The sequence below is a fragment of the Salvelinus namaycush genome, chromosome 17, assembly GCF_016432855.1.
Source record: "Salvelinus namaycush isolate Seneca chromosome 17, SaNama_1.0, whole genome shotgun sequence".
In the NCBI taxonomy this organism is placed as follows: Eukaryota; Metazoa; Chordata; class Actinopteri; order Salmoniformes; family Salmonidae; genus Salvelinus; species Salvelinus namaycush.
Window position 1 is genome coordinate 31855667 of NC_052323.1, and position 27601 is coordinate 31883267.

Genomic DNA, 27601 nt, shown 5'->3' on the forward strand with positions numbered 1-27601 from the left:
CTTAATTAAATATGAGACAACTAGGCAAGCATAAAGTTGTAATTCAACTGAACAATACAATCAACACTTGTCATTTTTCACTAAATGACCCATAGGTCAATCCAATCTGGAATAATGGTGGTTACCAAAAGAAAAATAGAAGAATAAAGTAAAAACGACTAAATAGCTTTTTGGTGAGTTTTAAAAACCAATAGACACAGGTACAATACTCATCCTCATGTACCTTATATAAAAATATACCTCACAAGAAATGTAAGTAAAATACACATCTATAGCGCTGTAAAATAATTTGGCATCTTACACATAGGGTGAATAATACTACTCCTAATAATACTGATTTTTTTAGTTGGATACATATTATACAATATCTGAATACAAAAATAAAAAAGCCCTCCTCACCAAATCCATCTAATTTCCCTGATGAATTGTACTTCCCTACATGAAACAATAATACCACCTAATCAGAACCGAGAACAGCACAGTTTGTGTTGCTATAATGAGAATAGAAAAGCTTTCACATTTGTAAACATTTTGTTGAGATTTTAATTTGTCAGAGTTACATTTTCCAATTTACACAAACTTAAAAGTTTCTTATATTACTTAATGCTTTGGGAGTTTGGATACCGGTACATGTTTAGATGAGTGTTAAAAAATAGTAATACAATTGTACATTCCAGAGTTGGGATTAATTCTATTCGAAATGTTCATTTGTGTAAATTGGAATACCTTTAATCAAATTTCAGTTGACCTAAATTGAACCTAAACCTGGTCATTTCTCCTATTAACTAATTCATGATTTATCCAGGGCTACATGCATCCAAAGACATCTAAATCTTTTTTGTAAGTAATTTTCATCCTTTAAAATACAATTAGTTTGCTCTTGGTTGACTAGTATAAAAAAACACATAATAAAGAAATGACTCTAGCACACATGTGAGAGGGTATTTCTCGCCCTGAGACTTCTCAATGAAGCGGTATTTCTACAAATAGAAATAGTCTTAGTAATATGCGTATCCCAGGTAAAGGTTTTGACACTGTATGGTGTTTTAGCACTGCTTATCATGGGAGGTGTAGTTCATATGAACTACAAGCCTTTCCTTGTTTCCATCTACCTTGCTCATAGTCCATTGTTGGGTGAGAATAGCAGCAGTGGCTAGGAGACAAGGCCGTAGGTGTGGGGTGGGATGAGAGGGGGCTGGTTAGCACTGGTAGTGGAAATGCTGGTGTTGATGGACCTTACCATCCAAGTGGGAGTGTGTGTGCGAGTGCATGTCTGTGTAAACGTTGGAGTAAATCTTAGGGGGCCCACTAAGGACAGGGGCTCCCAGGCCCACCAGTCTATGGCTGGGGTAGTCAGGGCTATTCAGGGTATTACAGGGGGTGTTGGTGCTGGGCTCTTTGTCCGAAATGTGTTGGTCTCGGTGGGCTATGGTCATGGGGCGGGGGGGCAAGGTGTTGTGGCGTCGGCGGCTGTGGCACAGCCAGAGTACAATGGTGCCTACGATGAGGAGGGCTGCTGCAGGGATGCCAATAATCAGAGGCCAGGGCAGGCCGGAGCTCAGGTGTGGAGGAGTCACTGTGTTCTCCACCTGAGGGTCTGGACACACAACAGTGGAGAGATCAGTGAGCTCTACAGATCTAAGCTTTCTGAAGTGTTATAAGACAAGATATAACAAGAATAACCCACTGCCATTCCATCCCAGTAAAGTCCCATTCTACAGTTAGTGAATGGCTGTACTCACCTGGCAGCACGGTGAGGTAAGCACTGCGGAAGCTGTAACCCATTGTGTTAGCTCCCAGGCAAATGTACATCCCAGCATCCCCATCATGGGCCTTGATGATAGCCAGCTTGTTGAGGTAGGAGCCGTCAGGCCGGGACCACACGTCCCCTGTGGGCAGAACCACAAAATGCTGCCCTCCGACTTCCAGGGTGGAGTTATAGCGGTCCTCTGTGCCTGGGTCAACCCTCTTCAGCCACTGGACCACAGGCTTCACGTCACTGTGGACCTTACACTGGAAGGAGGCGGTGCCACCATACTCCACAGTGGTGTTGACCGGGTGGGTGCCGGTCAGGACAGGCTTGCAGTGAGAGCGCTCTGTAGGGAGATGGACAGGATTCATAAGCATGTGAATCATAATGACAACATACTCAGCACAATTACCTTGGCAACGTAAGAGAGGCCTGGGGTATAAATACAACTGGAGTGTGCTATAAAATGATTTGTGGTGTTGGCCAGTGCAGGGACCCATCCTTACCGATGACATCCAGCTTGTAGGTGGCGTTGATGTGCCCGGCTGGGTTGGAGACATGGCAGGTGTACTTGGCACTGTCCTGGGGTTGCAGGTTCTTTAGGGTGAGGGTCCACTGGGGGCGCTTGCCCTGGCGTGGGGGTGGCAGCGGGGTCTGGTCCTTCCACCAGGTGATGACGGGAGGAGGGGTGCCGCTGGCCTGGCACTTGAACCTCACTGAGCTGCCCACCGGCTTGTACAGCACCCGCCTGCGCATCTTAGTGGGCTGACTAAACCGAGGCTTCACTGCAGAGAAGATACATCATGAAGGTTAACACAGACTTCAATAACATTCCGCAGGGCTATAATGTAGTGAAGGGAAGCAGTCGGGTACTCACCCCAGGGCTCTCCTGTAGGGTCAAGCTGGGTGAGCTCAGCATTGGGTTCCACTACGGCAGGTGGAGCGTCTGTCTGGCTCGCTGCTGTGTCATCTGAAAAACAGTCAGTCAGTCATTGACTGAGGGTTAGCCTCTGTGACTTACACCCATGTATGGAGTATGAAGATCATTTCATAGCAAAAGAAAGGGTTTATAACATTCATAGGACTATTAATTCCCATTCTGAATAAATCTGATCGTAGGACTGTGGAAGACAGAACACATTACTCTAGTATCTAAAAAACATCAAAGTTGGGTGTTTATGTAGTCTTAAAAAAAAAAAATATTGCTGAAAAATAATCTACTTGTCACTACAGAGGAAACAAAGCCAATATAAAACCAATGGGTCAAAGATGAGAGTTCTCCTACCCCCTGCCATTACCACAACGTATCCTTCAGATATTGCCACATAAATCTAGTGGTCAGTTATTGTTTCAGTGAGGTGAGCTATTTCATCTAGGACCCAAGTACTAATGTCTGCAAATGGCGTCGCATAAATCACATGGGGTCTAAGGATGAGTGCAAACTGCTGGAGAATCTCTGATATATTTGCCTTGCTTTGAGCTCCAACCGGATCAAATCAAAGTTTAGTGGTCGCGTACACAGATTTGCAGATGTTATCGCAGGTGCAGCAAAATGCTTGTGTTTCTAGCTCCAACAGTGCAGTAATATCTAACAATAAAAACCAAAAATACACACAATTCAGAAAAATCTAAATTAAGAAATATCAGAATGAGCAATGTCAGAGACTGGAATATGCATGTATGTATGCGTAAAGACAGTATATGAATAGAAAAGGTGTGTACAGCAGTAGTTATATGGTATGGTGTGTATAGACAGCATATGAATAGAAAAGGTGTGTACAGCAGTAGTTATATGGTATGGTGTGTATAGACAGTATATGAATAGAAAAGGTGTGTACAGCAGTAGTTATATGGTATAGACAGTATATGAATAGAAAAGGTGTGTACAGCAGTAAGTAATATAGGATGGTGTGTATAGACATATGAATAGAAAAGGTGTATACAGCAGTAGTTATATAGGATGGTGTGTATAGACTATAGACATATGAATAGAAAAGGTGTATACAGCAGTAGTTATAAAGGATGGTGTGTATAGACAGTATATGAATAGAAAAGGTGTATACAGCAGTAGTTATATAGGATGGTGTGTATAGACAGTATATGAATAGAAAATGTGTATACAGCAGTAAGTTATACAGGATGGTGTGTATAGACAGTATATGAATAGCTGTGTACATCAGTAGTTATACAGGATGGTGTGTATAGACAGTATATGAATAGCTGTGTACATCAGTAGTTATACAGGATGGTGTGTATAGACAGTATATGAATAGCTGTGTACATCAGTAGTTATACAGGATGGTGTGTATAGACAGTATATGAATAGAAAATGTGTATACAGCAGTAAGTAATATAGGATGGTGTGTATAGACAGTATATGAATAGAAAAGGTGTATACAGCAGTAGTTATATAGGATGGTGTGTATAGACAGTATATGAATAGAAAAGGTGTATACAGCAGTAGTTATAATAGGATGGTGTGTATAGACAGTATATGAATAGAAAATGTGTATACAGCAGTAAGTAATATAGGATGGTGTGTATAGACAGTATATGAATAGAAAAGGTGTGTACAGCAGTAAGTAATATAGGATGGTGTGTATAGACAGTATATGAATAGAAAAGGTGTATACAGCAGTAGTTATATAGGATGGTGTGTATAGACAGTATATGAATAGAAAAGGTGTGTACAGCAGTAGTTATGTAGGATGAGCCATGACTAGAATACAGTATATACATATGAAGTGGATAAAACAGTATGTAATAATTAAAGTGACCAGTGTTCAGGACCGCTCTGTGTGAAACAGGATGAATAATTCTGCTTGGAGATCAGTGGAGTGTGAGGTGTCTAAATGACCGTGTGTTTGGCTTTCAGAGTGTATGAAGTTCTACAGCTCTATAAGAATGATAAGCAGGCAAAACTGGTATTATTCTAACTGGCTATGTGAGGCAGGGGTGAGCAAACAGTGCCATATTGTTGCTTCTCTCAAGTTTCCGCAATGTTTAAAACAAGACAGCGTGTTGACGTAACCCTGAGCAGGAAACCAATTAACTGCCTTTAACCTAAACTGCGCAGGCAGGCAGTCAAACGGACAAGGCTGAGAGAGAGCGCTGCTTTGTTTGGGCCGACCCTCTGGCACGACCCACAGGAATACACAGTGAACCTATTCTAACCCAGAGTCCACTGCGGACTGGGCTAACACACACATACAGTGCATTCGGAAAGTATTCAGAACCCTTGACTTTTTCCACATTTTGTTACATTACAGCCTTATTCTAAAATGTATTAAATATTTTTTCCCTCATCAATCTACACACAATACCCCATAATGACAAAAGCAAAAACAGGTGTAGATTTTTTTGCAAATGTATTAATAAAAAAACAAACGTAAATGTTAAAATTACCTAAGTATTCAGACTCTTTAACTGGTACTTTGTTGAAGCACCTTTGGCAGCAATTACAGCCCCGAGTCTTCTTGGGTATGATTCTACAAGCTTGGCAGACCTGTGTATTTAGGAGTTTCTCCCATTCTTCTCTGCAGATCCTCTCAAGCTCTGTCAGGTTGGATGGGGAGCGTCGCTGCAGCTATTTTCAGGTCTCTCCAGAGATTTTTGGGTTCAAGTCCGGGCTCTGGCTAGGCCACTCAAGGACATTCAGAGACTTGTCCCGAAGCCACTCCTGTGTTGTCTTGGCTGTGTGCTTAGTGTCATTGTCCTTTTGAAGGTGAACCTTCGCCCCAGTCTGAGGTCCTGAGCGCCCTGGAGCAGGTTTTCATCAAGGATCTCTCTGTACTTTGCTCCATTCATCTTTCCCTCGATCCTGACTAGTCTCCCAGTCCCTGCTGCTGAAAACCATTCCCACTTCATGATGCTGCCACCACCATGCTTCACTGTAGGGATGATATTGGCCAGGTGATGAGCAGTGCCTGGATTCCTCCAGATGTGACGCTTGGCATTCAGGCCAAAGAGTTCAATCGGACTAGATAATCTTGTTTCTCATAGTCTGAGAGTCTTTAGGTACCTTTTGGCAAACTCCAAGCGGGCTGTCATGTGCCTTCTACTGAGGAGTGGCTTACATCTGGCCACTCTACCATAAAGACATGATTGGTGGAGTGCTGCAGAGATGGTTGTCCTTCTGGAAGGTTCAGTCAGAGTGACCATCGGGTTCTTGGTCACCTCCCTGACCAAGGCTCTTCTCCCCCGATTGCTCAGTTTGGCCGGACAGCCAGCTCTAGGAAGCGTCTTGGTGGTTCCAAACTTCTTCCATTTAAAAATGATGGAGGTCACTGTTTTCTTGGAGACCTATACTGCAGAAATGTTTTGGTACCCTTCCCCAGTTCTGTGCCTCGACACAATCCTGTCTCTGAGCTCTACGGTCAATTCCTTTGACCTCATGGCTTGTTTTTTGCTCTGACATGCACTGTCAACTGAGGGACCTTATATAGACAAGTGTGTGCCTTTCCAAATCATGTGCAATCAATTGAATTTACCACAGGTGGACTCCAATAAAGTTGTAGAAACATCTCAAGGATGATCAATGGAAACAGGATGCACCTGATCTCAATTTCGAGTCTCATTGCAAAGGGTCTGAATACTTATGTAAATAAGGTATTTGTTTTTCAAACATTTCTAAAAATCAGTTTTCGCTTTGTCATGGAGTATTGTGTGTAGATTGAGTAAAATAATTATTCAATACATTTTAGAATAAGGATGTAAAGTAACAAAATGTGGAAAAAGTCAAGGGGTTTGACCACTTTCTGAATGCACTGTATATACTGTAAACATACACACACACTTACTAACCAACCGTGTTTTGATTAACCTCGTGTCAACAACTGTGTGTGGTACGCAGGCAATAATGATTCACACGTTAAAACATTCAGATGAATTGTAACAACTCCTTATTGTGACAACGGAGTCTGTGTAAAATAACATACCGGATCTATTTACATTTGAAATAGGAACATTGAGTTTTTATCTGTAAATGATCAATAGTGAGATTTACTCCTGAACACCTCATCAAATGGCTACCCAGACTATTTGCATTCCCCCTCTTTTACAGCATTGCTACTTTCTGTTGTTATCATCTATGCATAGTCACTTTAATAACTACCTACATGTACATATTACCTTAACTAACCCTGTACCGGTACCCCCCTGTATATAGTCTCGCTATTGTTATTTTACTGCTGCTCTTTAATTACTTGTTACTTTATTTCTTATTCGTATTTTTTTAATTTATTTTTATTTTTAACTGCATCGTTGGTTAGGGGCTCGTAAGTAAGCATTTCACTGTAAGGTCTACACCACGCACGTGACTAATACAATACAATTTGATTTAAGATGTAAAAGTTTCCTAGCAGCACTGAACACCACAGAGTAGAGACTAAGCTGATTGTCCACTCTGTCTGCTCTACATAGCATCAACATCCCTGTTGTCTGATGGAACCTCAGGTCACCAGGTGTGGAGGGTCAGGTCAGGTGTGGGTGTGCCTGTGTGTGTGTGCTGTCCTTTGTCCTGATTTCATCCCACTGTTCTGGTCCAGAGGGCCTTACTACAGCGCGAAGGCCACACCCTGCTTCTCAACACAGTGTAGTGAGGCACAGGAGAGTCTGGAGAGCCCAAAGCCAGCACCAAGTGTTTTTTCTAGCCCAGCCCCCATTGTTACTATTGGCCCAGGGCTCTGGGAGAGTAAGCCTGGGTATAGTAACGGTTCCATTGGCACGGGAGAGGGGGCTATTCAGCAGCACTAAGGTGGAATTAGGGGGGCATTATCTTGTCTAAAGAGGTTTCAGCCAGGGCTCATTCCTTCACTCTGCGCTAATGTATGGGGATGTTATCCCTAAACAGGTGCGGAGGGAGAGAACAGGTTTTCCCTGATCATTGGACCTTTTCCTTTTCCTAAGGATTGGATTTATTTTCTTCTAATACTATGTTTATACATTCAATACATTTGATGTCATCTGTGACCAGTTTAAATGACTAGTTGAAGTTTTTAGTGAGTGGTGGAAAAAGATTGTCTAGGTGAAGAAAGTACGTCAGGTAGGCAGCCGTCAGGAGCATGGCCTGACGCGATGACGGAGGCACAGCACGGCTGAGCAGACAGCTCCAGCTCTGGCTCCTGTGTGTAGTGGAGAGGAAAGTGGTGCTGGACTGCTGTAGCGCTAGGCTGGGGGACAGGGGGCCCCTTTTCCTCTGCTCCAGTCCCACAGAGCACACACACAGACGGGCAGAGAGGGGCAGGGGGAAGGTAGAGGGCGGAGGTAAGGGTGGAGACGGTAGGTCTGGGGGAGCTCTAACCCTACAGCTTTCCTTACAAACACTCTTCATGTGGAGGCTGTGTTTATAAGGTCCCATATTATTTTTTCCTACTGGGAAAACTTTTTGGGCCTCCCCCTCAAAAAGCCTCATTCTCCATTCATACCGGGTACCTGTGTTCAAACACGTGCCACTGTGTCTGCCATGGAGCAAAAAGCCAAAATAACAGTCTTTAATAAAAAATAAAAATCTCTGACTGATGAAAATAATGGAAAGATGAGTTGTTATTTTTTATGTTAGAAAACATAGAATAGAGTATTATGTGGTAATTCCATTCCGTGATGGTGGTCCACTGTTACCAAAACAATACTGTTCATGAAAAGATAATGAAGCAGAGCTATTTTACCTTCCTCTCACAGGTCATAAGATTTGAGCAGTGATATGGACCTGAATGACATATGAGTTCTACTTGAGCAAAGAAATTCACAGACGAGAAGATAATCATAGAACTTGACATGTCAAGAAAGTCAGAAGGAGTTCGTAAGTTCAGAAGATTTGAGGTTCATTTTAAAATAGACTAAAGCTTTTTGTTCAATGTGTGACTATCAAGTTAATCATTTATCAAGACCCCATTACAAATCTCATGGAGCCATGTTTCTCACAACGTGAAATTGACATATTTCTTTGCATGTATGCCTGCCTGCCGATAGCTAATTACAGCAGTGACTGAGTGTCTGTTGTACCTCACGTTAATTGAAGCCAGAGAGAGGCAAGCAGGCAGGATGGCAGTCAGGCAAATTAGAGAGCGTTGTCGTCAGCGTCCCTCCACACAGCATGAGAGACAGAGGGGAAGCTAGCGCTGCGCTGGAGGAAATGCTAATTAGAAGTCTCCTGGTATCTTTTGTAGAGCCATAAGCGGTTTACAGCAACAGGCGCATGGTGACTCCAGAGGAAATTACCCCCAGCATTTTCTTTTCTTCTCTGTTGTGCTTGGCTGTGAGGGGCGAGGCAGGGTGTGGCGGGGGGAGGAAGGGTGGGTGGGCAGGCCCCGGTGCATCATGCCTGCTGAGGAGGGCCCAGCCCAATCCTCTAGTCAGTCAGCTACCTGCTGGCCACTCCAAGGAGCCTCTGGATGAAAGCTACTTTAATGTGGTGAACTGGTCAAGGGGGCTAATTTGCATCCTTTCAGTTGGATCAAACCCCTGTTTCTACCAGCAGCCTAGCGGAGGCTGGCAGGGTTCTGTTGGGTCATGGAGGGCCTAGCTAGCCACACAGGGCCTGGGGGGAGTGGGGGATTATTTAGGATAACATTGTTCTGAGCTGTTCTCACTAACATTACGTGAGAATAGACGAGCGTAATGGTGTCTTTGGTACGGATAGCATATTAATTATAGCACAATGAAAATTCCATCACCCCCTTGTATTGTTATTATAATGTAGTCATGTTTAGAAGATGACTTAATGCTAACCCTGACGCTAACCTTGACCATGACACGTTCTGGCTCCCAGCCAAACCCTCTCCTCAACTAACTATAACCTTTAACATATTTCCATATTTAACTTCACCCACATCCTGGCACTATCTTTAACCCCAACCTCCTCTTGCCCTAGGTATCAAAGTCTAGACAGAACTGACTCCCTCACTGCTTGTCCTACTACTTACAACGGACAACTCTTTCTCTGTGTCTCTCCTTGTTCAGCTTCATTTCATCTGAGACCAGAATGGATTCAATTCCATTAAACATCCTTTCATCTTTCTGTCTTTCATCCACTACTCACTAGCATGGATTCATGTGTCCATATGTGCTTGTGCTTTGAACTTGCTGCAACATATTTGACTACAATGAATGAGGGCAAAAACAAACATGTCCTAGGACGCACGGGTGGGTCGGGTCGCGGAGTTCTGTGGTTCTGTGTCACAAAAGCATTCATCAGAATTAGAAATTAGATCATTGTCACGTCGGTGAAAACGTGATCAAAAGGGACGACTCTCTCCCTCACACGCATATTTCACTGTTCAGAAGTGTTAATGTGTCATCTCCAGTGTCAACTGTAGCACTGTAAACACTACTCACGCTACTCACTGTCAACAGCTTTTCGTCTCTCAACATGTTAGACTCACAAACCTTACCTCACCAATAGTTCACGGGCCATCAGAGAGACAAGAAACTGTGAGCTGTCTGAAAAATAAGTGTCAATCATTGTCCCTCAAGGCAACAGATAGGAGTTTGTGGTGGTAACTGTTGAGGCACTCTATTTCCAGGAGTATTATGAGTTTGGTGGCGGGAGGAGGAAACTGGGAGAGGAGTGTTCAGTTTTCACCACACGAGTCATGTATTAACACTGGTGGCAACTAACCCCCACTCGTTCCTTAACATGGCACAATCCAAAGTGTGCCTGCACTTCTGACTAACTCCCCTGTGGCCGCAGCAGTGGTCTAGAGCTGGGCCTGCCATTGTAATTTCGATACAATTATCCATTTAGGTGTGGGAGGCGTGGGCTAAACTGCAACACATGTACCTCACAGCGGCAAACAAAGAACAAAAGGTCTGGGGCTGGAGCTGCTCCACCAGGCCCTCTAGAAAACCTTCAGCCCTAACTCATTGACCAACCATCAGACCGTGCCCGCCTCTCGTCTGACCACGGTCTCACAGTCTCCACCATAACGACAGACAGACAGTGGGGTGGGTGTCCGGGGACGCTGCTGTGAGCGCTGCTATAGGTGTGTTGCTGGGAAGCCAAGCAGAGAAGGAAGCCAAGCAGAGAGAACTCTCTAAGGAAAGAATGTCTGTCTCTCTCCTACCCTGTGTGGTTGTTCAGAGTCAACATTGACACAGGGCATATATAGAACAGCAAGGTCATGCAAGCCAAGTAGACTCACCTGCCTAGTATCGATCTATACATGACTGATCTTCTATTTTTGTTCCAGTATCAGTTCTGGGTCTGGTAGACTTCCTTTGGCTCTTGTATTGGCATGGTTTGTGACCCAGAAAAGGGGCAATAACTATTACTGACTCCATCCCTTATGTACAACTGTTGAAGGAGAGCTACAGTCCTTTCCTTCTGAATTCCCAAGCGAAGCACTAGTGCTGCGCATTAACAATGTTGACTGCATGCGGCCTGGCCCTAAAACAGCAGAGTTACACAGCTGGGGAATGGTAGGGCTAGAGCTAGAGCCAGGGATATATACAGCCATGCCCTTGGGCAGCAGTAATGGTGGTGTAGATGTGAGCCGTTGGAGCCCAGTGTGTGGGACACTGGGGATTAGGGGTGGGCTCACCAGAGGTCAAGGGTCAAGGTGTTACCTCTCCTGAACTCTGACAGCTTCCAAATGTTTCATCCCCTGACAAAAGAACTTGTACTGCCGTGGAGGTGAAAAGAGGGAGACATTTTAAAGCCTTGTTTTGGCAGCAGCACATAAAGCAGCAGTACTCACCCAGCAGTGTGAGATTACAACCTGTGTTTATGATGTCGCCTCTCAGAATAGTATTGACGTATACACTGACTCTGTGACTGGGTTCATCAGGAAGTGCATAGAGGATGTTGATCCCACTGTGACAATTAGAACTTATCCAATCCAAAAACGTGGATATATGGCAAATCTCGCAAATCTGAAAGTGCAAACCACCGTATTTAACCATGGCAAGGTGACTGGGAACATGGACATGTACAACCAGACCAGCTATGACCTCCGTAAGGCAATCGAAGAGGCAAAATGACAAGGGACAAAGTTAAGTCGCAATGCGTATGTGGCAGGAACTCCAGACAATCACGGATTATAAAGGGAAAGCCAGCCACATCACGGACACTGACGCCTTGCTCCAGGATGAGCTAAACACCTTCTTCGCCTACTTCAACGAAACATCGAGCCGCCGACGCAGGCCCCGACGCTCATGAGGACTGTGTGCTCTCGTTCTCCGTGGCCGACGTAAGTAATTTAAGCGTCCCAAGCCACATCCTCAGAGCATGTGCAGACCAGCTGACTGGAGTGTTTACGGACATATTCAATCTCTCCCTATTGCAGTCTGTTGTTCCCACTTGCTTCAAGATGTCCACAATTGTTCCTGAACCCAAGAAAGTGCAGGTAACTGAACTAAATTACTATCGGCTCATAGCATTTACTTGAGGCATTTTGAGAGGCTAGTTAAGGACCATATCACCTCTATACCTGACACCCTAGACCTACTACAATTCGCATATCGCCCCAACAGATCCACGGACTACGCAATCGCCATTACACTGCACAATGGCCTATTTCCACCTGGACAAGATAAATACCTATGCTCAGCCTTCAACACCATAGTGCCCTCCAAGCTCATCACCAAGCTCAGGGCCCTGGGTCTGAACCTCTCCCTGTGCAACTGGGTCCTGGTGGACCGACCACAACTGGTGAAGGTAGGCAACAACACCTCCACCACGCTGATCCACAACACGGGGGGCCCACAGGGGTGCGTGCTCAGCCTCCTCCTGTACTCCATGTTCACCCATGACTGCGTGGCCATGCACGTCTCCAACTCAATCATCAAGTTTTCAGATGACACAACAGTGATAAGCCAGATTACCAACAACAATGAGACAGCCTACAGGGAGGAGGTGAGAGCCCTGGCGGAGTGGTGCCAGGAAAATAACCTCTCCCTCAACGTCAAGAAAACGAAGGAGCTGATCGTGGACTACAGGAGACAGCAGAGGGAGCACGCTCCCATCCACATCGAAGTTCCTCAGCGTACACATCACTCACAAACTGAAATGGTCCACCCACACAGACAGTGTGGTGAAGAAGGTGCAACCGCACCTCTTCAACCTCAGGAGGCTGAATAAATTTGGTTTGGCCCCCTAAGACCCTCACACACTTCAACAGATGCACCATTGAGAGCATCCTGTCCGGTTGTATCACCCCCTGGTAAGGCAATTGAACCGTCCGCAACCGCATGGCTCTCCAAAGGGTGGTGCGGTCAGCCCAACGCATCATCAGGTGCCCACTGCCTGCCCTCCAGGACATCTACAGTTGTGGCCAAAAGTTGAATGACACAAATATTAATTTTCACAAAGTCTGCTGCCTCAGTTTGTATGATGGCAATTTGCATATACTCCAGAATGTTATGAAGAGTGATCAGATGAATTGCAATTAATTGCAAAGTCGCTCTTTGCCATGCAACTGAACTGAATCCCAAAAAACATTTCCACTGCATTTCAGCCCTGCCACAAAAAGACCAGCTGACATCATGTCAGTGATTCTCTCGTTAACACAGGTGTGAGTGTTGACGAGGACAAGGCTGGAGGTCACTCTGTCATGCTGATTGAGTTCGAATAACAGACTGGAAGCTTCAAAAGGAGGGTGGTGCTTGGAATCATTGTTCTTCCTCTGTCAACCATGGTTACCTGGAAGGAAACACGTGCCATCATCATTGCTTTGCACAAAAAGGGCTTCACAGGCAAGGATATTGCTGCCAGTAAGATTGCACCTAAATCAACCATTTATCGGATCATCAAGAACTTCAAGGAGAGCGGTTCAATTGTTGAGAAGAAGGCTTCAGGGCGCCCAAGAAAGTCCAGCAAGCGCCAGGACCGTCTCCTAAAGTTGATTCAGCTGTGGGATCGGGGCACCACCAGTACAGAGCTTGCTCAGGAATGGCAGCAGGCAGGTGTGAGTGCATCTGCACGCACAGTGAGGCAAAGACTTTTGGAGGATGGCCTGGTGTCAATGTAACGGATGTGAAATGGCTAGCTAGTTAGCGGGTACGCGCTACTAGCGTTTCAATCAGTTACGTCACTTGCTCTGAAACCTAGAAGTAGTGTTGCACCTTGCTCTGCAAGGGCCGCGGCTTTTGTGGAGCAATGGGTAACGACGCTTCGTGGGTGTCAGTTGTTGATGTATGCAGAGGGTCCCTGGTTCGCGCCCGTGTCGGGGCGAGGGGGACGGTTTAAAGTTATACTGTTACATTGATGCTGTTGACCCGGATAACTGGTTGCTGCGAAAAAGGAGGAGGTTGAAAGGGGGGTGAGTGTTTAAAGTTATACTGTTACATCAAGAAGGGCAGCAAAGTAGCCACTTCTCTCCAGGAAAAACATAAGGGACAGACTGATATTCTGCAAAAGGTACAGGGATTGGACTGCTGAGGAATGGGGTAAAGTCATTTTCTCTGATGAATCCCCTTTCTGATTGTTTGTGGCATCCGGAAAAAAGCTTGTCCGGAGAAGACAAGGTGAGCGCTACCATCAGTCCTGTGTCATGCCAACAGTAAAGCATCCTGAGACCATTCATTTGTGGGGTTGCTTCTCAGCCAAGGGAGTGGGCTCACTCACAATTTTGCCTAAGAACACAGCCATGAATAAAGAATGGTACAAACACATCCTCCGAGAGCACCTTGCCATAAGGCAAAAGTGATAACTAAGTGGCTCAGGGGACAAAACATCGATATTTTGGGTCCATGGCCAGGAAACTCCCCAGACCTTAATCCCATTGAGAACTTGTGGTCAATCCTCAAGAGGCGGGTGGACAAACAAAACCCCACAAATTCTGACAAACTCTAAGCATTGATTATGGAAGAATGAGCTGCCATCAGTCAGAATGTGGCCCAGAAGTTAATTGACAGCATGCCAGGGCGGATTGCAGAGGTCTTGAAAAAGAAGGGTCAACACTGCAAATATTGACTCTTTGCATCAACTTCATGTAATTGTCAATAAAAGCCTTTGACACTTATGAAATGCTCGTAATTATACTTCAGTATTCCATAGTAATATCTGACAAAAATATCTAGACACTGAAGCAGCAAACTTTGTGGAAATTGATATTTGTGTCATTCTCAACTTTTGGCCATGGCTGTACAGCACCCAGTGTTACAGGATGGCCAAGAAGATCATCAAGGACCTCGTGGCAGAGCCAAGGCCCGTTCCCCCCGTTACCATCTAGAAGGCGGAGACAGTACAGTTGCATCACATCTGGGACCGAGAGACTGAAAAACAGCTCCTATATCCAGGCCATCAGACTGTTAAACAGTCATCACTAGCCGTCCTCCGCCCAGTACCCTGGCCGGAACTTAGTCACTGTTCTAGCCGGCTACCACCCGGTACTCTATCCTGCACCTTAGAGACTGCTGCCATATGTACACAGTCATTGAACACTTGTCACATACTGTTTTACACATTGTATATGTATATACTGTATTCTAGTCATGGCTTATCCTATATAACTACTGCTGTACACACCTTTTATATTCATATAATGTCCATACTGTCTTTACACACCATTATATGTTGATATATTTATATTCTGGTCTCTGACATTGCTTGTTCTGATTTTTCTTAATAAAAAACGTTTTCAAAATATCTGGATTATGTGTGTATTGTTTCTTTTCTATTGTTAGGTATTACTACAATGTTGGAGCTAGAGACCCAAGCATTTCGCTGCACCTGCGATAATATCTGCAAATCTGTACACGGCCAATAAACTTTGATTTGAATAAAACATACCACTCAGTTGCAAAAACGTAAGTCAAGAGCACATCTAATACCTATGGGGTAATTTTATCCTGCCACTATTGTGGGAAAAATGTTTATATTTTATGTTTATATTTATGTGTGTATGCAGACAAGCACACAAAAAAAAGGACTTCAGTGAGAATTGTGTTTTAAGTGTTTAAGAAAAAGCTTTAAATGACTGCTACCTCAATCAGTGTATTGCAGGCTTGCAACGGTCATTAAATAAAAGGGATCGCAACTTGAGGTTAGACTTGCCTCTGTCTGTGCTTGCTCTGAGGAGGGTTTGATAACATTAGAGACAAGTTGATGATGACTCCAGGTGATATTGAATGTCACCGAATACCTCTGTGTTGACTACCAAAGTCTGTCTGGAGTTTCCCTGTCGTACTGCAGTCTGACATACAGTACCAATCAAAAGTTTGGACACACCTACTCATTCCAGGGTTTTTCTTTAATTTTACTAGGGATGCACGACATATCGGAATTGGCCGATATTAGCTAAAAATGCCAACATCGGTATCGGCCGATGTCTAATTTAATGTTGATGTGCAAAACCGATGTCAAAGCTGACGTGCATACCTATATAACGTAGGTACATGACGTAATGGCGCCACGTACAATTTTGAGCAGTCAACAAGTCGAGCAGTCATTTGAAAGAGTAAGAACATTTCAGCGAGACAACTCAAAGCCAAAATCCATTAAAACCAAGATAATGGAATTCATTGCCCTTGACAATAAACCGTTCTGTCGTGGGTGATGTTGGCTTTTGCCGACTGGTTGAGCACGGTGCACACTACCAAGTGCGCTATTTTTCAGATGTTGCCCTACCGGAGTTACACAGTGATAGCATCACTGCTGTTAGCTTCACGACATACAGTTGAAGTCGGAAGTTTACATACACTTAGGTTGGAGTCATTAAAACTCGTTTTTCAACCACTCCACAACTTTCTTGTTAACACACTATAGTTTTGGCAAGTCGGTGAGGACATCTACTTTGTGCATGGCACAAGTCATTTTTCCAACAATTGTTTACAGACAGATTATTTCACTTATAATTCACTGTATCACAATTCCAGTGGGTCAGAAGTTTATATACACTAAGTTGACTGTGTCTTTAAACAGCTTGGAAAATTCCGGAAAACGATGTCATGGCTTTAGAAGCTTCTGATAGGCTAATTGACATCATTTGAGTCAATTCGAGGTGTACCTGTGGATGTATTTCAAGGCCTACCTTCAACCTCTGTGCCTCTTTGCTTGACATCATGGGAAAATCAAAAGAAATCAGACCTCAGAAAAAAATTGTAGACCTCTACAAGTCTGCTTCATCCTTGGGAACAATTTCCAAACGCCTGAAGATACCATGTTCATCTGTACAAACAATAGTACGCAAGTATAAACACCATGGGACCACGCAGCCGTCATACCGCTCAGGAAGGAGACGGGTTCTGTCTCCTAGAGATGAACGTACTTTGGTGCGAAATGTGCAAATCAATCCCAGAACAACAGCAAAGGACCTTGTGAAGATGCTGGAATAAACAGGTACAAAAGTATCTATATCCACAGTAAAACGAGTCCTATATCGACATAACCTGAAAGGCCGCTCAGCAAGGAAGAAGCCACTGCTCCAAAACCGCCATAAAAAAGCCCAACTACGGTTTGCAACTGCACATGGGGACAAAGATCGTAAAGCATGGGGGTGGCAGCATCATGTTGTGGGGGTGCTTTGCTGCAAGAGGGACTGGTGCACTTCACGAAATAGATGGCATCATGAGGCAGGAAAATTATGTGTATATATTGAAGCAACATCTCAAGACATCAGTCAGGAAGGTAAAGCTTGGTCGCAAATGGGACTTCCAAAAGGACAATGACCCCAAGCATACTTCCAAAATTGTGGCAAAATGGCTTAAGGACAACAAAGTAAAGGTATTTGAATGGCCATCACACCACCTCTGCCAGGAGGAATGGGCCAAAATTCATGCCCAACTTATTGTGCGACGCTTGTGGAAGGCTACCCGAAACGTTTGACCCAAGTTAAACAATTTAAAGGCAATGCTACCAAATACTAATTGAGTGTATGTAAACTTCTGACCCACTGGGAATGTGATGAAAGAAATAAAAGCTGAAATAAATCATTCTCTATTATTATTCTGTCTTTTCACATTCTTAAAATAAAAGTGGTGATCCTAACTGACCTAAGACAGGGAATTGTTACTAGGATTCAATTTCAGCAATTGTGAAAACTGAGTTTAAATGTATTTGGCTAAGGTGTATGTAAACTTCCAACTTTGTATGTAAACTTTGACAGCAACTTCTGGGGTAGCTAGCTTTAGCTTGGTACCTAGCTAGCACCAATACAACCAGCCTGAAAACAATGACCAGTAAAAACTGCAGTCATTTTCATTATTATTAGCAATCCTTGTGAGTAAGTATTAGCTAGGTTGCCACTTGTTGTTCGCCTATTGAAATTGAACTGTAGTTCATGAAAATAAATAGCTAGCCAGCTACTTAACCCTGTTGCCCAAAACTAATGTTATAAGCAGCCAGCTATGGAACGCAGTTTGGGTCTTTACGTGTGAAAAGAGATACTACTATTTGACGTGTCAAATAAGCTTTTCATTTGACACGTCAAGTAACACAATTCTATTATAGAGTGTTGTGTGTGATGAATTTGCACGTGCAAGCCAAGCACCACCACTACTATCAGTAGCATTGTCAAAGCTGTACCAAAAGCCTGCAAACAAGCACACACTGGCCACAAACGATGTGTTTACAATACCGCGTTGGTAATAAGGCATTATTTGTTCGACCGCAATTTATTTGGTATTTAGCTAGCTTTAGCCTAGCTAGCACCAATACAACTTGTCGTTTTGCTGTGTTTTTGGGGAAGAACATTGTTTGCATCAAATCCATCAGCTAGCTAACTTTTTTACTGTCCAGAGCTTGGGGAAGGGCAGGTGCGTGAGACAACTTTACCAGCATCATAGCGATACGTATCGATTAATCGTTGTGACATATGAAATACGAGTGATAGTGTCATCAATGTGTAATAACTACGTAAAAAATGTATGAACGCGTTAAATTATTATGTGACGTGCAGTCATATTCAGGTCCTGATTGGTCAACAAGCTTATTTGACACGTCAAATAGTGTTATTTGACGTGTATCTTTTCTGACACGTAAAGACCCAAACAGCGTTCCACAGCCAGCGAGCTTCATCTGGCTAGTGAGGCTCTACCTGAACGGGTAGATAAGGATTAGGCACAATAGTGGAATTTGCGGTTTGCCTTCAAAATAAACGTATGTCATTGACAGTGATGCAAATGCATACAAATAGTAGAACTATGCCATACTTTTATTTTGAAGGCTAACCGCAAAGTCCACTATTGTGGCTAATCCTTATTGTGGCTATTTTCACATAGATGGGTCCGACCACCATTAATCAAATAAGAACTGTCTTATAAATTAGGGTTATTTTAGATGATGACACCTAGCTATATAGTTAGCTAGCTAACTATAGCTACTGAAACAGATGTCGTTTGCTCTGTTTTTGGGGAAGAAAAATTGTTTGCATCCATGAGTTAGCTAGCTTTAGCTAGCGAGACAACTACCAGCATCATAGCATACGTATCGATGAATCGTTGTGACATGAAATTCGAGTGATAGTGTAATCAATGTGTAATAACTACGTAAAAAATGTATGAACGCGTTAAATAATTATGTGAGGTGCAGTCATATTCAGGTCCTGATTGGTCAACAAGCTTATTTGACATGTCAAATAGTGTTATTTGATGTGTATCTTTTTTGACATGCAAAGACCCAAACGGCGTTCCATAGAAATCCTAGTTGAGAATGAAATGACTGAACAAAAGAACAACGAAACAGCACAGCAAGTCAGTTAAATAAATAGGTTTTGATTATGTTTTACTGGTAATTGGGACATACGTAAATGCCAACAAAATAACTTTTTGGTCAGTGTGTGTGTAACCTTTACTTAACTAGGCAAGTCAGTTAAGAACAAATTCTTATTTACAATGACGGCCTACCCCGGCTAAACCAGGACAACACCGGGCCAATTGTGCTCCGCCCTATGGGACTCCCAATCACGACAGGATGTGATACAGCCTGGATTCAAACCAGGGACTGTAGTGACGCCGCTTGCACTGAGATGCAGTGCCTTAGACCGCTGCGTCCATGTGTGTGTGTGTTAACTATTTAATTGTACTAGAATGCTTAAAAGGCCGCAAAAATTTTAACATCGGTTATCGGTATTGTTTTGAGCAAGGAAAATATTGGATATAACAAATTTTTACTATTTTCTACATTGTAGAATAATAGTGAAGACATCCAAACTTTGAAATACACATGGAATCATGTAGTAACCAAAAAAGCAAATCAAAATATATTATACATTTGAGATTCTTCAAAGTAGCCACCCTTTGCCTTGATGACAGCTTTGCACGCTCTTGGCATTCTCTCAACCAGCCTTATGACGTAGTCACCTGGAATGCATTTCAATTAACAGGTGTGCCTTGTTAAAAGTTAATTTGTGGAACTTCTTTCCTTCTTAATGCGTTTGAGCCAATCAGTTATGTTGTGACGACAAAGTAGGGGTGGTATACAGAAGATAGTCCTATCTGGTAAAAAACGAAGTCCATATTATGGCAAGAACAGCTCAAATAAGCAAAGAGAAACAACAGTCCATCATTACTTTAAGACATGAAGGTCAGTCAATCCAGAAACTTTCAAGAACTTTAAAACTTTCTTCAAGTGCAGTCGCAAAAACCATCAAGCGCTATGATGAAACGGTCTCTCATGAGGACCGCCACAGGAAAGGAAGACCGAGAGTTACCTCTGCTGCAGAGGAAAAGTTCATTAGAGTTACCAGCCTCAGAAATTGCAGCCCAAATAAATGCTTCACTGAGTTCAAGTAACAGATACATCTCAACATCAACTATTCAGAGGAGACTGCGTGAATCAGGCCTTCATGGTCGAATTGTTGCAAAGAAACCACTACTAAAGGACACCAATAAGAAGAGCAGACTTGCTTGGGCCAAGAAACACGAGCATTGGACGAGCAATGGACATGGACCGGTGAAAATCTGTCCTTTGGTGTGATGAATCCAAATTTGTCTTTGTGAGACGCAGAGTAGGTGAACGGATGATCTCCGCATGTGGGGTTTCCACCGTGAAGCATGTAGGAGGAGGTGTGATGGTGCTTTGCTGGAGACACTGTCTGTGATTTATTTAGAATTCAAGGGACACTTAACCAGCATGGCTACCACAGCATTCTGCAGCGATACACCATCCATCTGGTTTGCGCTTAGTGGGACTATAATTTGTTTTTCAACAGGACAATGACCCAACACACCTCTAGGCTATTTAAAAGGCTATTTGACCAAGAAGGAGAGTGATGGAGTGCTGCATCAGATAACCTGGCCTCCATAATTACCCGACCTCAACCCAATTGAGATGGTTTGGGATGAGTTGGACCGCAGAGTGAAGGAAAAGCAGCCAACAAGTGCTCAGCATATATGGGAACTCCTTCAAGACTGCTGGAAAAGCATTCCAGGTGAAGCTGGTTGAGAGAATGCCAAGAGTGTGCAAAGCTGTCATCAAGGCAAAGGGTGGCTACTTTGAAGAATCTCAAATATAAAATATATTTTGATTTGTTTCACACTATTTTTTGGGGACACACCGACTCGTACTGTACATCTGCATAGTGTTTCTGCTGCAGGGGAGGACCTGAGTGGATCAAGTCAGGGGCCTTGGAGGGGTCACTAGAGGTATTTATACCCTGTTTAAACTTAATCCAACAGATCCAATTTGGCAACGTCACATCCTCTGCTTTGTCTCACATACTCACAACCAGTATAAGCCATCATCAGCCCCTTCATAAATGGCCATGAGTCCCGGTACTTCTATATATAGTTAACCTCTGAGTTCAGCCTTGTGCACACCGGTTGCGTCAAACTGTATGCTTTCTGGCAGAAGTCCATTCATTTCAATGGCCGGCAATCTGCACCGCTGCGACTCATCTGCCGGACTAGCTTGCGGTGCGTGGCACTGCGTGCAGTGTATCGTGTGCGTTGGACTTTTCCAACTTGTGCGTTGTTTTTCCGTGCAGTATCAGACACGGAAGTAGACAAACCACCGAAGAAGTTGCTAATATGTAGCGTGATTCTTTTTGTTGCGATGCGGCACATGGATTGTGAAGACCACGTAAAATGTACTGTACGGCAATGTAATGATGCAACCTGTGTGCATTCAGCGTTCTAGCCCTTGATTTGTTCCAGGGCTGTTTTGAGGCCATTGTTAATGAATGACTTCAGTAAGACTTCAGCACAGTGAGTCCCAGGGGGAGCCAGGGCACTATAACTCAGTTCCACATTACTCCCTCCCAGGGACCAAACAGGAAAGCATCATGCTACCTTCACTCCCCACACAGGGAGGCTGGAGGGATGAGGGAGGCTGGAGGGATGAGGGAGGCCCTGCTCAGAGCTCCAACATGATGAGGTGGACACAGGGGAGGAGGTCCATAGAGGTTGACCAGGGCCAGTTCCACCATCTCAGTCATTAACTGAGTCATTAACCTTCCATCCTCCGCACGCACGCCCGCCCGCCCACACACACACACACAGTGGCTGCTATCCTTAGCGGCCCCATGATTCATGGACCAGGCCGACTGAGGCACAGGAAGGACCGGGGGCTCTGTGCTTGCGCCGCTCGTCACAACTCCTCACTCAGAGCCTTTCATCAGATTTATAGTGATGCAAGCAGCAGGGACGTCTAGTGGTGCAGGTCATCTAGTGGTGCAGGTCATCTAGTGTTACAGGTCATCTAGCGGTGCAGGTCATCTAGCGGTGCAGGTCATCTAGCGGTGCAGGTCATCTAGCGGTGCAGGTCATCTAGCGGTGCAGGTCATCTAGCGGTGCAGGTCATCTAGCGGTGCAGGTCATCTAGTGTTACAGGTCATCTAGTGTTACAGGTCATCTATTGGTGCAGGTCATCTAGCGGTGCAGGTCATCTAGCGGTGCAGGTCATCTAGCGGTGCAGGTCATCTAGCGGTGCAGGTCATCTAGCGGTGCAGGTCATCTAGCGGTGCAGGTCATCTAGTGTTACAGGTCATCTAGTGTTACAGGTCATCTAGCGGTGCAGGTCATCTAGTGGTGCAGGTCATCTAGTGTTACAGGTCATCTAGTGGTGCAGGTCATCTAGTGGTGCAGGTCATCTAGTGTTACAGGTCATCTAGTGGTGCAGGTCATCTAGTGGTGCAGGTCATCTAGTGGTGCAGGTCATCTAGTGGTGCAGGTCATCTAGTGGTGCAGGTCATCTAGTGGTGCAGGTCATCTAGTGGTGCAGGTCATCTAGCGGTGCAGATCATCTAGCGGTGCAGGTCATCTAGCGGTGCAGGTCATCTAGCGGTGCAGGTCATCTAGTGTTACAGGTCATCTAGTGTTACAGGTCATCTAGTGGTGCAGGTCATCTAGTGGTGCAGGTCATCTAGTGTTACAGGTCATCTAGTGGTGCAGGTCATCTAGTGGTGCAGGTCATCTAGTGGTGCAGGTCATCTAGTGGTGCAGGTCATCTAGTGGTGCAGGTCATCTAGTGGTGCAGGTCATCTAGCGGTGCAGATCATCTAGCGGTGCAGGTCATCTAGCGGTGCAGGTCATCTAGCGGTGCAGGTCATCTAGTGGTGCAGGTCATCTAGTGGTGCAGGTCATCTAGTGTTACAGGTCATCTAGTGGTGCAGATCATCTAGTGGTGCAGGTCATCTAGTGTTACAGGTCATCTAGTGGTGCAGGTCATCTAGTGGTGCAGGTCATCTAGTGGTGCAGGTCATCTAGCGGTGCAGATCATCTAGCGGTGCAGATCATCTAGCGGTGCAGATCATCTAGCGGTGCAGATCATCTAATGGTGCAGGTCATCTAGTGGTGCAGATCATCTAGCGGTGCAGATCATCTAGCGGTGCAGATCATCTAGTGGTGCAGGTCATCTAGTGGTGCAGATCATCTAGTGGTGCAGATCATCTAGCGGTGCAGATCATCTAGCGGTGCAGATCATCTAGCGGTGCAGATCATCTAATGGTGCAGGTCATCTAGTGGTGCAGGTCATCTAGCGGTGCAGATCATCTAGCGGTGCAGATCATCTAATGGTGCACCTCCCACAACCCTCTACACCCTCCCCCACCAATCACCTTCCAGAGTTCACTCTTTTACCACACAACCTCACACACTGACACACACGCCACATACTCCTTTACTGCATTCGTTCTTAAATTAATTTCTCATTGTGTCAGAGGGGGGTGAAACCCCCAACAGTGAGTATAAAATAAGGAACACTGGATGAAGTTACCGGCACTATAAACAAGTACCTGGGTGCAGTGTGACAGGAGAAGCACGTAAAGAAGCCTCTCTTTGTTCTCCTGAGGTTTGATATGAAACCTGACAGAGAAGCTGCTGGGGTTCTGTAATGTTCTCCTGAGGTTTGATATGAAAGGAGTTAAAGGAGTTGAAGGTAATTGGAACATAAAGCATGAAGTGTGTATGTAATATTTGTATTTACAGTATGTGTATGAATTACAAGGGTGTGCACTGACTTTGGATGAAGTCAGTCCCTCCCTGGCCTTACCCATGACGATGAGGGTGTAGTTGAGCGTGATACTTCCGAAGCCGTTGGTGACACGGCACATGTACACCCCCGCGTCCCCCAGCTCCACCTCTTTGATCTTCAGGCTCTTTTTTAGCACCCGGTAGCGGCTCCAGCCCGGGTGGACGTTACGCCCATCCTTCACCCACAGCACCAGGGGAGGAGGGTCACCCTCTACGGGGCACGCAAGCCGCACCGTCCGCCCCAGCCTGGCCGTCTGACGCTCTTCCACCTGACGACTCACCCACGGTGGACCTGGAAGGATCAGAGAGAGAGATGGGCAGAGTACGGTCATTGTTCAGTTCCACAAAATATTTTTTTCTCTACAGCTTTCCTTTCTAAATATAAACCCTGTGTGATATTGGATCCACTGGGCTTCTGCCTCTGCATTGCTTGCTCTTTGGGGTTTTAGGCTGAGTATCTGTAAAGCACTTTGACAACTGCTGATGTAAAAATTGCTTTTTAAAATACATTTGATTGATTGGCTGATTGATCAAGTTGTTATGGAGTATAATCACAAACAAACGTAATAATTTACCTATCAGTTTACAGCTAATACTTTTTTGACTTATTCATCAGAGTTAGTCGCCAGACCTGGGCATCTGGTAAGACATAGTAAAGTTCTGCTCATGGGTATTATACAGTAGCCTGCAGTGGACAGGATCCATAGTTGAATCATGCTCAATTTGCTATGAAGCTGGACAAGCTGCTCAATTCATAAATTGGGGATTGTCTTTGGAGTCATAGCATAGTTTCCTTTCATATTTCACAGAACTTTTCATTCCATTTCCATGTTATTGTATCAATGGGCCTTGTGTATTTGCTGGCTAAGTCATTTATATCAACTGAATATAATTCCACCATTCAAGAATAGTCAGTAGTGTACACTTCATTTGCTGCTTAATTCAAAACACACAAAGATGTTTTACTGAACCTTGTAAAAAAAAAATGACTGTCTATCACATGAAACATTTTATTCATTCTGTTGCCGCTGGCAACACAGGGTCAAATGACCTTGGGCCGGTGAGCCAGACGAACCATGGAAAATAAAATGGAATTACAAAGGCAGACCAGAGACCTGCTTCCCCCGAACTAACACTGGCCTGCCGTGTCTGTCTGATTCTGAGGGGGGCCCTGTGTCACCACTCCATACCACAAACTGTACATGTCCAGGCCCACAAACACAGATAGGCCCTGTGTGAGAAGACCTGTGTAGAACTGGGTCAGGCTACCCCAAGGGAACATTCCAATCAGCAAAACAAACCAACTTGGGTCCACCCAAAGTCCACTCAAAAACATAACCCTTCTCAAGAAGAGCGAGGGGCAACTTCGGGGAAGTTAAGTCAACTATTTGACGGGGAACTTCTTTCGGTACGGTCCTTGCGTGCACAACGTTCTTTTCATCCTGTTCGTTCAGCGCTCTGAGACTCCTATGAGAGCTCCGGGGTCCATTTCCTCTGGCCCTCCTGCGCTGCCTCAGAACTGGAGTCCGGTTATGTGTGTGTTGGACGGCAGTTCTCATTCATGCCTGGTACTGTCACATCCTGTAGCTGTACCAGCAGCTGCTGTGAGAACTGCAAAGATTATGGAAATTGAAAAATGATTTCTCTCTCTCTACCTTTCTCTCTCTCTGCACTACACATCTCTGTGGAGGAGTGAAGTGTTTTCACCTGGAGTCTACTGGTTGCCATCCAGGAAAGTGCCAGAAGAAAAAGCGGCAGAAAAAAGTCAAGATTGTTTTGGAGCCGGAATTAAATTACAGCACATTCCAGAATGTTAGACCGAGACGGTTTCACAGCACCAAGTATGGAATCAAAATTCCCCTGTCTCCACGAATAGAACAAAAGGTTGACCATAAAGACCTATTTCAGCAGGTTTGAATGTTAACACAGCATTCTGTCATAAACAAATCATTACATTGACCACTAATTCACCTTACTGGGAAAACAGTTGACTTCAAGACATTCAAATGGTAAGATATGACTTAGTATTGTTAGTTGAAATATTGAAACAGCCTGGCAATATCTGGGTGGATCCATGGAGGCCTCATTGAAACAGCCTGGCTGCCAGTAAATCAGGCAGCACCAGATGAGAGTGAGACCAAGAGGCTGAAGTAAAGAGCCTTCCTTCTCCCCGATCTGATCCACTAGCTTGCTCACAATCACACACAACCGGGGAGAGGTGGAATAAAAGACAGAAGAGGAGGAGGAGAGTAGAGGGGGTCAGTCTGGTTGGACACGGACACACACACACACACACACACACACACACACACACACACACACACACACACACACACACACTGCTGCTGCTGCTAAAACCACCTGTTGAGGAACCCTGCAGTAGGAGATGTAGTCTTGTTGAGATGCTGCAGTTGGACTGAGATAGAGAGGTACCTGACTGACCATTGGCTCCATAGAGGCAGCTCTTTCCATCTATAGACCCCTGCTCCTAGACCCCTGCTCCTAGACCCATGCTCCCAGACCCATGCTCCTAGACCAATGCCCCTAGACCCCTGCTCCTAGACCCCTGCTCCTAGACCCATGCTCCTAGACCCATGCTCCTAGACCCCTGCTCCTAGACCCCTGCTCCTAGACCCCTGCTCCTAGACCCATGCTCCAGGACCCATGCTCTTAGACCCATACTCCTAGACCCATGCTTCAGCTCTGGAAACAACATAAACAGCTTTCCTCCTCCCTATTGAAGCGTAATAAACACCCTGCCTGGTAGATCCCAAAAAGTCCTACACCTGCCTTCTGAACCCTGCAGTGTGTTCTCTGTCCAACAATGACAGGGAGGGCCAAGTGTGGAAGAAACGGGGAGTGACACACACACACACACACACATGCACAATCATACATACACAGACACACATACGCACACACACGCACACAGATGTATAGCAGCATTGATCTGAAATTAATGTCAGCCTTTTTTCCTAATTTGTCTTGTTAAGTTTGAAAGTCTTCCCCATTCAGTATTTTTTTAAATCTAAGTTTAGGGGAGACACAGACAGAGCTGCTGTTGAGCTGAAAGTGATATTCACTCCATCAGCAGATGGGACATCCTGACAGACCTCCCAGTGCCACAACCTACAGCAAACAACATTCCTACTTCCACCATTAGGAATGAAGGCCTATGAATCCTATTGATCCAGACAGGTAACGGCATCAATAAAAACAAAGAGGAAAGGCATGACGTCCTCAGTGCAGTGGTGAAACTGTTACTGGTCTGGTTGTCAGAGGGATTTCACAGCAGCAGAATCCAAAACAGCTGGAACCATCCAAGACATTTAATCTGTGTAAGACAGAAGGAGCTCGCCTAACCTATGGATAACCAGGGATCACTTTAAAGCTCCACTGTGCTTGTACTCTCGTGGCCCACTCTGTTTTAGACATTTTGATAGGGGTTTTTGATTTCAAGGACGATTTATGGGAAAGGGAGGCCGCCCCCGAGCCGCAGCCCCA

At 44.7% G+C, this 27601-nt stretch overlaps 1 protein-coding gene across 1 annotated transcript; it reads right to left on the bottom strand.

Annotated features, from left to right (window-relative positions):
• LOC120062191 (fibroblast growth factor receptor-like 1) lies at positions 1-25379 on the bottom strand. Its single transcript, XM_039011992.1, has 6 exons — positions 25232-25379; positions 24117-24389; positions 2628-2720; positions 2257-2535; positions 1743-2096; positions 1-1597 (listed from the first exon to the last, which is right to left on the bottom strand). Exons 1-6 carry the CDS (start codon positions 25377-25379, stop codon positions 1200-1202), a joined length of 1545 nt encoding a protein of 514 aa, XP_038867920.1. The 3' UTR covers positions 1-1199.
• Positions 25380-27601: the final 2222 nt, after the last annotated feature.